The 12525-nt window shown below is 34.2% G+C and overlaps 1 protein-coding gene across 2 annotated transcripts in view; it reads right to left on the reverse strand.

Moving 5' to 3' along the window:
• The window catches only part of Klc (kinesin light chain), a 261355-nt gene that overhangs the window by 49350 nt on the left and 199480 nt on the right, over nt 1–12525 (reverse strand). For both annotated transcript variants that reach the window (XM_090399037.1, XM_090399036.1), the window contains exon 10: nt 7778–7895. In XM_090399037.1, coding sequence (XP_090255163.1) covers nt 7778–7895 — 118 coding nt within the window. The remainder of the gene's footprint in view (nt 1–7777; nt 7896–12525) is intronic.

Below are 12525 nucleotides of genomic sequence, written 5' to 3' on the forward strand. Positions count from 1 at the left end.
TAATGATATTGGCAAAGATATTCATTTGTTTGCAGATGATGCAAAGTTGGGACGAACCATGAATGGTAGAGAAGATGTTGTGGTCTTACAGAATAAAGACTTGAATAAATTGAGTGAATGGGCACGGAAATGGAGATGTAAGTTCAATATTGCAAAATGTAAGGTTTTAAAATTTGAGAAACAAAGATGGGATGTAGAATATATGCTTGGTGGAGATATATTGTTGGAGGTGTAAAAAATAAAAGATCTTTGGGTGATAGTGGATAAGGATCTGAAATTTAAAGGACACAATGCCAAAATTGTGAAGACAACACAAAGAATTCTGGGAATGTAATAAATTTAGTTTAATCCTTTATCCAAGTGTAAGCAAACAAAGTTTGCACCTGAAAATATCTTCAGGACTGAGGTAAGGTGATACATCCCTTGGCAACTCATAGCAAAGGTGGACCAAGCTCTCATCACTCCTCATCTCAGTATCTCCCATAATGCAAAGCACATCTCCTTGCAGACATGTATACTGCTATGCATTAAGGGAAGGGCAACTACTCAGACTGGTTTCGACCTTTATTGAGGTCTCGTCAGTGGGAGGCAGACCCAGAGTGGTGATACTAAGGCAGAAGCAATGGAGAGGTCATATTTACCTATATGAGTTGCCAACCGGTGTACCACCTTATTATTAAATTACTCTGGATTTAGAGAAAGATGTTGGAAGTTTATTTTGCACTTGATTAGACTACAATAAATTTAGTTTAATCCTTTATCCAAGTGTAAGCAAACAAAGTTTGCACCTGAAAATATCTTCAGTACTGAGGTAAGGTGATACATTCCTTGGCAACTCGTAGCAAAGGTGGACCAAGCTCTCATCACTCCTTGTCTCAGTATCTCCCATAATGCAAAGGTCGAAACCCACACTGGTTTTTACCTTTACTGAGGTCTCGTCAGTGGGAGGCAGATCCAGAGTGGTGATACTAAGGCAGAAGCAATGGAGAAGTCATATTTACCTATATAAGTTGCCAATTTATTATAGTCTAATCAAGTGCAAAATAAACTTCCAAATTCTGGGAATGATGCAGAGGACACTGACTTGTAGAAGTAAAAAGATTCTTGTTCCAATGTATAAGGCTTTGATTAGGCCATGGCTTTGACATGGCTTCTGTGCACAGATTTGGTCACCTGGTTTTCAAAAGGACGAAGAGATGTTGGAAAGAGTCCAGAGACAACTTACTAAGGTAGTTTCTTATTTCTGGAATGTCGAATATGAGGAAAAGTTGATAAAATGCAGTTAACAGAGTCTAGTGGATAGGAGGAAGAGGGAGTGATATGATAGAAACCTACAAGTTAGTAAGGGGCTGTTATAGAATCAATGTTGGAGAGATTTTACAGCAAATGGTGGGAGGTCAGGGGAGAACCAGAGGACATTCCTAGAAGCTGTATAAGGAGGGTGTGAGGAAGCATGTTTTTGAATGATTGTGTGGGGTTTGGGGATAATAATAATAATAATAATAATAATAATAATAATAAATAAAATGGATCCTTATTTAATTTCCACAATTTTTCACCAACATTTGTCTTAAAATAAAATTCCAGTGTTGACGATTTCTATTTGACCTAAATCCATCTTGTTCTACCCAAATTTGAGTATTTTTACATTTCCTATATTTCTCTTTTCTACAATTTTCGTAACTTGCCTAACTCTTACTGGAAGGGAAATTCCTCTGCAATTCTGAAAATTAGTTCTATTATCCTTTTTACAAATAGATAACATAAGCAGTTCTACTACCTGTTGTTTGCCTTCAGTGTAGCCAAACTGTTGTACATCTGCTTCAGCTGCTTTTCTATATTTCAGATTTCTGATCTCCAATACTGAAACACTTGTGACTGCATCACATGGATAGTTTCTATCATTATTTTGTTGTTGCTTATCTCATTTAATTTTCAATGTAATTATTCCAGACACTCCGAATATTGTCATTTTTGAGTTTTATTTCATTTTCATCATCATTTATTCCACCATAATCTTTCCCCATTTCTGCGATTTTTCAATATCTCCTTCTGGAGGTGCTAAAACACAAAGACCATCTTCATGATATTTTCTATATATCTTTCCAACTGCTCCCATACTATTTTTTTTTTTTTTTTTTTAAATTTTATATATAACTCAGCTTTCTTGCATTCTCTATATCATTTAATGGCACATGATGATTTTACTTGCCAGAAACTTTTGATACAATTTCTTCTTTTCCAGAAATACCTGTAATGTCATTAAAACTTCTAACTTCAATTCTTTGTATCTGAGGTTGTAGAAGTCTAATAGAATTAATGTAGGAACAGACCGTCTGTTAGAGTGGCTGGAGAGTGACTTTACTGGCCCTTTGGTGGGGTGATGATATTCCACAGATTGAATTTTCATTTTGGCATTATAATAATGGACCCAAGTTTTGTCTCCAATCACCATCTTTAAGAAAAACATTCCCTTCCCACTAGAGCAAATGATGGCAAACTTCCAATCTTGTCTGATTCATTTTGTAGTCAAATGATGCAGCACTCATTATTGTAACCCAACTAATTTACAATTTGGATGACTCATGCTAATCCAATATCCACTTTTAGTGCTAATGATCCCTTATTCAGTGATTTTCTTTGACTAACTGCACAATTAATTTCTTTATGGAGATAATCAGTTGCAGTTTTTGGGTGTCCATTTTATGATCAGTCCTTAATGTCAACTACCAATGATGACAATCTATTGGCATATTTTGACAATCTAATGACAATCTACCAGTTTGCTATTTCTTGTTCTTTGTGTTCAATGCTATACAATACTCATGTCTACACTTGCTTCAAAATAAAAATCATGTAATTGGCAATTACTTTTAGCAGCACTAACATTTTCAAGTATCAAAGATTCAATTACTAATGATGTTTTACAAGTTTTAACAAACTTGTTAAAGACTTGTCTATCATCATCATCATCAAATTCCTGCCATGTACCCTCAAGGGGTGTACAGGATATGATAGTACTACATGAAAAAATTACATCATTATTAATTTCCTATCTACAATTTTCCTCCAAATCAGTCTGTTACTTGTCAAGACTCCAACATTATCAGATCTTATATTTCTATCGTCTAAAGCACTTTGTACAGTATCAATCCACCTATATCTTGGTCTTCCTCTAGGTCGTTTTGCTGCCAACCTGGCAGAGAACACTTGTTTTGCTAATCTTTCCTCGCCCATTCTGTTTAAGTGACCATACCACCTGAGATTAGCTCTGCTAACACATTCCTGGACTTGTCTATTATTATATGATAATATGAGAAATAGAACTTCAAATGTACATCAATGTGTACTTAAGTATAGTGAAGGGATGAAGGAATAAAACAGAATGAGACATGGTCCACGGTTGGTTATTCATACTCTGTGCACTGGACATGTGAATGCATTACTTTCAGAATGCTTCCCATGATGATTAGCTTATATCCTGAGCAGAAATCTGAAAGCACTCACCAACATCATCAGTCCTGAACTTATCTCTAAGTTCTTTCAAAATATTTCTTATAGATCTGGGGTTCAGTATCTACCCTGCTGTTTTCTTCTTTAGTACTCTAACCTTCAACAAGAACACAAGCAAAAATAATTTCACTGTTTAATTTCTCATTTTGAGTTGCATTCAAAAAAAGTTTATCTTCATGTTTGGTGTTAAATATGATGATTACTCCCTCTCTCTCTCTTTTTCTCCTTTCCCTGACCTATGTTACTTGAATAAATCATCTCATTAAAGAATCTCATCAGTTCTGATCTTTGTCTTGTGGCACCATATTTTACAATTCCTTCACTAATTCAACACCTTTTTTCCATTGGAACCCTGAATGTATGTAATTTCTTCAGTTCAGTAGAAAATAATGTACCAGTGCTAATTTTTCAACAGTGCCACCATTTAACAGGCAACACTTCAGACAGTGTGATTTTTCATTATGTTGTACCATTAGAGAGCATGTTTTGATTTCAGTAAATAAAGAATTGGCTAAATGGCAACTTGCCAGTCGATCCTTATAGAGTATCCAAAAGAATACCTAATAACAGATCACATGATGAAATGAGGATTATACAATAAGCCAAAAATTCCAATTTCTTTATTTTTCTGAATTCTACATATGCTATATGGAGGTTTCTTCTACACAGCCTATGCAGAATGCAGAAAAAAATACCCAGCTTCAATCCTTAAGAGATCCCTTAGTGTTATATAGATTTAAAAGTTTAAGTTAAAATTTAGAAAGTTATGCTTATTTTTATAAGACCTCAATTGTTACAATTATTTCTCACAAACAGTTCATTCTCCAAAATGTACAGTATGATCTTCCTGTAAAATCAAAAGTGGTCTTCAACCTTAACTAAATTAACTATATACAAAACCATTAAAATATAGTAACATTTTTCTTCCTATTTTTGGTTTGTATTTCATGATTTTTTTTTTATAACACACTATTATTAGCACACACGCACACACACATATACAGGGTGGTTCAAAATTTCATACAAACTTTGAGGGGAGGCAGAGAACATCAAAATCAACCATATTCACATAGGAAAGCATGCCCGAAAACTCCACCAGAAGGTACTAACAGGGAGGTTGTCATACACATTCTGTAAGTTGGTCTGCAGTTTCACACGGTAAATCTAAAAACTCTACAACCATAGTTTTGATGGTCTCTTCTGGTATAAAGTAATGAACTAGAACTGGAACTATTTTCAAAGCACCATGGTTAGAAACTGATTTTGTGCGTCGATTTATTACTATGGATGAGACTTGGATTCACCATTACACACCAGAATGCAAACGCACTCAAAACACAAAGATACAGAAATAACAGAAAGCAGTAAGTAGTGTAAAAAACTTTATTAGGCATAAATGAACAGTTCAATAGTAGTTGGATACATAATATGGTAAATGAGATACATGTCTGCCATCTCAGCATTCGTAAAACGACGCATGTTCTTTGTACAACGTCGAAAGATTGAATGAGGAAGCTCCAATTGCACACCTGGAGCTCTGGAGAACAGCGCCACCTATCACTTTAGGGTGGTGTTTCTGGTCATGCTTTTCTATGTGAATATGGTTGATTTGATGTTCTCTATCTCCCCTCAAAGTTTGTACGTGAAATTTTGAACCACCCTGTGTGTGTGTGTATATATATATATATATATATATATATATATATATATATATATATATATATATATATATATAGTAGACAGCGTTGACTCACCCACCTACAGGTTATCTAAATATCTGGCATCATTGTTAAAAGCTTATGCAGGAAAATCTTCTTCCTATATTATAAACTCAACAGATTTTGTCTCTAAAATCAAGGACTTAAAACTCAAATCTTCTGACATCATAGTGATCTTTGACGTGGTAGCACTTTTTACCAACATTCTGACACAAGAAGTTCTCCATATTTTAAAGAACGAGATTTCAAATAAAATGTTCTCTCTGCTATCTCACTGTGTAAAACGCTGGCTATTTTGAATTTGAAGGTAAACTTTATAAACAGGTCAAAGGATTAGCTATGGATTAGCCAACATTTTTTTCGAGGATTTTGAACAAAAGGCAATCTCCTCTTTTAGTTTAAAACCAGGAATTTGGCTTAGATATGTGGACGATATATTCCTCATATGGGAGCATGGTATTGAGAATCTTCACAGTTTCTCAACCACTTAAACAACCTCCATCGGGATATCAAATTGACCATGGAGATTGAAAAAAATAGTTCCCTCTGTTTCCTAGATGTTAAACTCACCAAGACGCCTGAATCAATAAAAGTTTCTATATTTAGAAAGCCAACACACACACGGACAGATATTTGCATGCGTCCTCACATCACCATCCAGCGCAAAAGTTGGGTATTATATCAACTCTTGCGAATCGTGCAAGATCTGTACTGCCAGATGAAGAAGAACTAAAAAAAGAACTGCAACATCTTAAATGGACCTTTAAAAGCAATGGCTACTCTTTAAAAAGTATCAACAAACAATTATCCCACCGTCAACGTAGCAATGTAGAGACACAGGATGGCACCAAAGGTTATATCTCATTGCCATATATCAGCACACTATCCAAAACACTGAGTAGAATCTTAAAGAAATTTAACATACAAACCCAAAAATAACATCAAGTTTCAGCAACTACAAACAATCTCACAACCTTCTACAATTCCCAGGTGTATACAAAGTCACATGTGAGTGCGGAAAACCTTACTATGGCCAAACAGAGAAATCTATCCTCCTACGTCTTGAGGAACACCAGAGAAACATTGCTTACAAGAGAACCAGAGCTACTGCCCTATCAAGCCATGTCCTGTTTTCAATAAACATGAACAACGAAAGTCGCCAACATGAAGTAAATTGGACAACAACTTCAAACCTACACATTTGCTACGATGAGGTAGAATGCCGCATTGTCGATTCAAAAGAAATCATCTTGGACCCTCTTCACATGAACAATAATCTCAGCTATAATTTGCCTGACTCTTTCAGCTCCACTATCAGATACTGGAGATTGCATGGTTCCACACACGCACAAGTGTACAACAATAGAACTTTAACACGGACTACAGCTCAAGTTCATAATAACTGTAATTTACAGTTATTATGAACTTGAATTATAGCTATATATTATATTATATATTATAGCTTTATAATTGTATAGCTTTAGAGTGTCTCAATGTTTTTTTCAGTGTCTTTTAATAGCTTTCTGTGTTCTTAACGCCTGATGAAGTCAATCCCGACTAAACATGTTGCGTTTTCAAATAAATCTCAATTTGTTATAATTCTTGGATTTTTAGTCAGTTTACATTAAAATGAACACACACACACACACACACACACACACACACACACACACACACACACACACACACACAAAATCAAAAGGCAGATTTTCACCAGAATGAAAATTTGATTAACTGAATTAGATAAGTGGTGTTCACAATTTCAGACATGAAATAGTTATTGGCTATTATTCAATCTTATTATTTGAAAATATTAACTTGCAACATCTGGGGTTCGAAGGATGTGGTTGTCCAAGACATAAACCTCTCAAGTAGGATCACCTATCCTCTCCTCCCTAATCCAACTCTCACCTCCACGTGGTGAACCCTGGAACCTGAGCAACCAAGTGGAAGATTAGGTAATAACCCTAGTGGGAAGTTTGGTCAGGTAGAAATGAGAGAAGGGAGACTTAGGGCAAGTTTGCGGGCCCTAAGGTAGCAGCCCAACACCAAACTAGAAACTGGAGAAATGAAATTCCCATGAAAGACAGCAGGCTATGCTCTCTGGGACAAAAGAAGAAACACAGAAATACATAAAGAACTAAAAATAGACTCAGTATTGGACAAAGTATATAAATACCAAAAGAAGTGGACTGAACATATCAAAAGAATGACAGTTCAAGACTACCCAAAAAAATACTCTGATACTACTCATTTGGAAGAATAGAAGTCAGGGACGACCAAGGAAAAGATGGAATGAGACCAGAACAAGCCACTGGACCTAAATCCCTGAAAGGATAATGATGAACTTGCAACATCACAAGAAAATAAGATTCAGTTTATTTTGTCCTATTATGGTGTTGCAAGTTAACAAAATAATACAAATAATTTCATGACTTTATTCAGTTATAGATATATTCCTAAACAATATATATAGAAAACCAGATACTCTATATTTCTATATTCTAATTAGAATGCTGCAAAGATGATGATCATGTTCTGCATACCTGTCAACTTTAGCAGCTTTATGCCAACCTCCATATTCTCCATAAGGGGCATTTTCTTTATGCTTATTTTTATTCTCTTCCCTCTCTTCTGCAACTTGCCAAATTGGTTTATTTTCATCTATACAAATGAAACAGGTTTATTTATAAATACATATACATTATATACTTATGCAAAAAAACTAATTTGAAAAGGTATGGAATGAATGTCAGCTTCTAAATAAACAGATTCCAAATGATCCACTTTACTAATGATGAGTATTACTAATTTTAGGACACTGAGAACTCAATGCTTTAAAATTAAGGAACAGTAATTACCAAGATAAATGGGTACATATGTAATTTATATATATTCAAGTGGATAAACATGTTTAGTCAAGCAAATTAAGTCAGTCAAGTCATATGTAATATACTACAGGAAAAAATTGATAGGATAGAACCATTATGAGCCTACACAGTTCATGTGATCTGAAGTGTCATTAGTAATTCAAGTATGCCAAGCACAAAAATGACAATTATCTTCCCCTATTATGTGTAGTTCTTCAAATAATATCACAGAATCATGTTTTTTTAATGTAAATTCCACTCACAAAAGATAGTAAAACTAATGTACATTTAGTACCATTGTTGGACAAAAAGTTGGAAAATCCAATATGCCTGCTCTAAAGAAGTGTTTCTACTTTTCAAATCATTTCAGGACTGCAAATAAGCAAGTTGGCAGTCTCATGTCAAGTGATGAGAATCATCTACCAACTAAGGTCATTCATAAACAACCATAACAATGAAATTTAAACCAAAGCCTGTTGGCTGGAGGGCAGACACTATCTATTGGGTCAACCAGATTAGCAATACGTTCAAATAAAATTAAAGTGTGTGTAATATATATATATATATAATATATATGCTTGGTTATTTAACTCCTAATCCCAAGTAAGGAAGCAGTTAAGTTTGCACCTGAAACATAGTTCAAGTCTAAAGATGGTACAACACCAGGGCAACTCATTGTAAAGGTGGGTAAAGCTCTGATCACTATTCTTAGTATTTCCCATAATGTAAAGCACATCTCACTAGAAGATGTATACTGCAATACATTATGGGTGGGGTCACTACCCAGACCGGTTTCAACCTTTTTTGAGGTCTCCTCAAAAAAGGTTGAAACCGGTCTGGGTAGTGAGTTTTGAGGTCTCCTCAAAAAAGGTTGAAACCGGTCTGGGTAGTGACCGCACCCATAATGTATTGCAGTATACATCTTCTAGTGAGATGTGCTTTACATTATGGGAAATACTAAGAATAGTGATCAGAGCTTTACCCACCTTTACAATGAATTGTCCTGGTGTTGTACCATCTTTAGACTTGAACTATGTTTCAGGCACAAACTTAACTGCTTCCTTACTTGGGATTAGGAGTTAAATAACCAAACTTATAAAATTACTTGGTAACCCTAATATACAGTATCCCCAAGTTAAAAAATTAATTGCATATGTATATGTGTGTTAAAGATATACAAGCTATTTTAAACCTGGTTTTATTCCATTTCCCAAGTAAGCAAACAGACAAACAAGTCAAGTTTGTGCCTGCAAGTGTTGCAAGTCGCAAACTTGACTTGTTTGTCTGTTTGCTTACTTGGGAAATGGAGTAAAACCAGGTTTAAAATAGCTTGGTATCTTTAACATTTATTATACCCATGGTAAAATACTTTCTACATATATATATATATATATATATATATATATATATATATATATATATACATTCAACCCACATGAATAGCAGCCTTAGCTACAGTTTACCTGATTCGCACAGCTCTGCTGTCCAGTGCTAGTGTTCTTCCAATATTACACGCACGCATAAACATACAGCTGGAACTGTAGTGCAGACTCCAATTTAAACTCTCCAACAGTTTCTAGTAGATCTGTTGTTGTTATGTAATGTTTCTGTTGGATTATTTTGTATAATTCTTTGTACTTTGACACCTTAAGAAGTTGGTTTACCAATGAAACTAGTAGTCCCCATTAAACCTTATTCTTTATTATTCTCGGTGTTTAAGTCATTTAAATTAAATTAATAAACATGTTGTTAAACCGAGTAAATTGGCATACGAATGTGTGTGTGTGTGTGTGTGTGTCAGGGTCGAATATTCTGGGTGTGCTAGCTGTGTGGTGCTCATCCACGAAATATCAGTATCACTGATATTATATTTTTGCATTTATTCCCATTAAAGACCAATTGTTTGCAGACTTTGCGTGCGATTCCTAAAATTGAACACAATATACAGTACTAATGCTTCATTGTCCTCTTCACGAAGATAATAAAGTATTAGTGTTTCATGAAGAAGGCGCCTTTTGCTGGGTAAACATTGCGTCATTCGTGTTAATAGTCTGGGTGTGCTTTCAAAATGCATACACCTTTGAGCCATTGGAAAAGATGTAAAGAGGGTGCAGTGTGTCCAATTCTTAGTGTTGTATTATTATTAAACCACTGAGAAGGCGTGACTAGGCTTAAATTTTGAGCTGACTCAGCACCTAGCAGATATGATTGGTTACTGTGTTAACCAATCCAATTGAATGTTGTCATGAGTTGAGAGATTACTATATCTGATGGCTTTTCAGTTCCAGACAGCTGTTACACATGTTGTCTGGAACTGAAAATTTGAAATTGGATGTTAGGAGAAAAATGCTAATTGTTTTTTCTTTTGCTTGTGCAGTATAGCATCTGTTGAGGTTGCAAAGTCTTTTAACGGTATAAAGACATTTTTATTCTAGTCTTCAGAAACAACAGACAGTAAAAAAATATCTATTCCTGAATAAAAATGAATATTCTGTGTATTATAAGACATTGTTGATCTACAACAAAATACCAGCATATGTGAGATTGATAAGACAGAAGAACTGCTATACTAAAAAAAAAAAAAAACCTAATGAATTTAGGATTCCCAAATAATTCCGATAATGATCGGATGTTATGTATACTGAGTCTCAGTAAACAAAATAAAATTCTTGGAAAACGGAGCAAAATATACACAAACCAGAGAAATACACATAACATGTGAGATTTTGCAAGATGATTTGCTGCTCCATCAAACCATATTTATTCCTGCAATACTTTCTCTCTCTATCATAAGTTTTTTTGTTTTAATTATGCCATCATAAATTCACTTATTATTCATATTTAGAATTTATAGGATCGTGCTATTCGCTCTACCCAGCAACTTATAGGAAACACATATCACAAATGATAATTATTAATTATTCGTTTACCATTAATGAAAGTGTTTCTACTAACACTTATTCCTTCCTATTCTCACATGTCTTATAAATGATGGTTGACATATTTTCATTTTAGAGTATTTCAAATACACCAACCAAATATAGCATTCTCCTTCACTGTTGTTTTCTAATCAATCATAAAACAGATTGTTACCCCACTCTACACAGAAGTATTCAAAGTTATCATGCAATTAATTGCATTGGACCAATTAAGATGAATGTTGATGTGCTATGCCCTCTCAAAACTTTCATACATCAATAAAATGCAATCCCATGGTCATGGGTGTCCGCAGGGGGTGACGGGGCACTTCCCCCTAGGATCGATTAAAAAAATTCCACAAATTATAATCGTAAAACTGATTGAAATATGTAATCTTACACCCTCAACCATGGGAATGCTTCGTGTGTCTTAAAATTTTATTATGAGTTGGCCTGTTGCAGGGTAGCCATAGAACACGTGTTTTATTGCAGTAAATAATATGTGTTCCTATTTTTGGTTCATCTTTTTCCGATTTGTGAACAGTGACCAGTTAGTTTGCCCTCTGTCTAGTAAGTTACAGAGTGAAGTGTGAATTGTAAATTTATAGTGAAACAAATTTAAACAAAAAAATACTTTAAAACGTAAGTGTATGTAATTTAATATTGCTTTACTTGTTGGTTTTATGATTTTTTTGCTTTTAAACTGAAATAATTTAATTTAGGATTAATTAATTAGTTGATTTTTAATAAAATATGCTGGTCAATTTTTTAATATATGAAATTGTGCTAAAAACTATTAATTCTGAATACCCTTTTTTCCCCCAAGAATTAAAGATCATTAAAATCGATGCAAAATGAAAATAATGTATTTATAGTTTACATCGATAAATAATTACATAAAAAAAAAGCTAAAGACATTTATTGATGTAATTATTTAATTAAATCAATAACTATAAAAATTTGTCGATGTAATTATTTGTCTCCAAGCTTCCCATATATTATTCCGATCTTTTAACCAGACTAGACGAAAAATTCGTGAGAAAAGACTGTTTGCAGAAGAAAAAAATCATCTTTCATCAGGACAATGCACCTGCCCACAAAGGTGTTTTGGCAATGGGAAAATTAAGGGATCTGCACTATGAATTGTTGGAACATCCACCCTATTCCCCAGATTTGGCTCCCTCTGACTTCTATCTCTTCCCAAAATTAAACCTCTTCCTCACTGGTTAGCGTTTTTCTTCAAATCAAGAGGTGATTGCAGCTAGAGAGGTATTTTGCAGATCTTACTGAGAACCACTACAGGGATGGGATAATGGAACTGGAGCATCGCTGGAATAAATGTATTAGTCTTAAGGGAGATTATGTTGAAAAATAAAAATAATTTTGAAATTATAAATTCGTTTTTTCACTGTTAGGCTGAGAACTTTTCAGACCACCCTCATATATATATATATATATATATATATTTTTTTTTTTTTTTTATTCGTTGTTGTTGTTTTATATTAT

Source organism: Typopeltis vanoorti, chromosome 10, assembly GCF_054136105.1.
Source record: "Typopeltis vanoorti isolate ZY-2024b chromosome 10, IOZ_Tvanoo_1.0, whole genome shotgun sequence".
Lineage (NCBI taxonomy): Eukaryota > Metazoa > Arthropoda > Arachnida > Uropygi > Thelyphonidae > Typopeltis > Typopeltis vanoorti.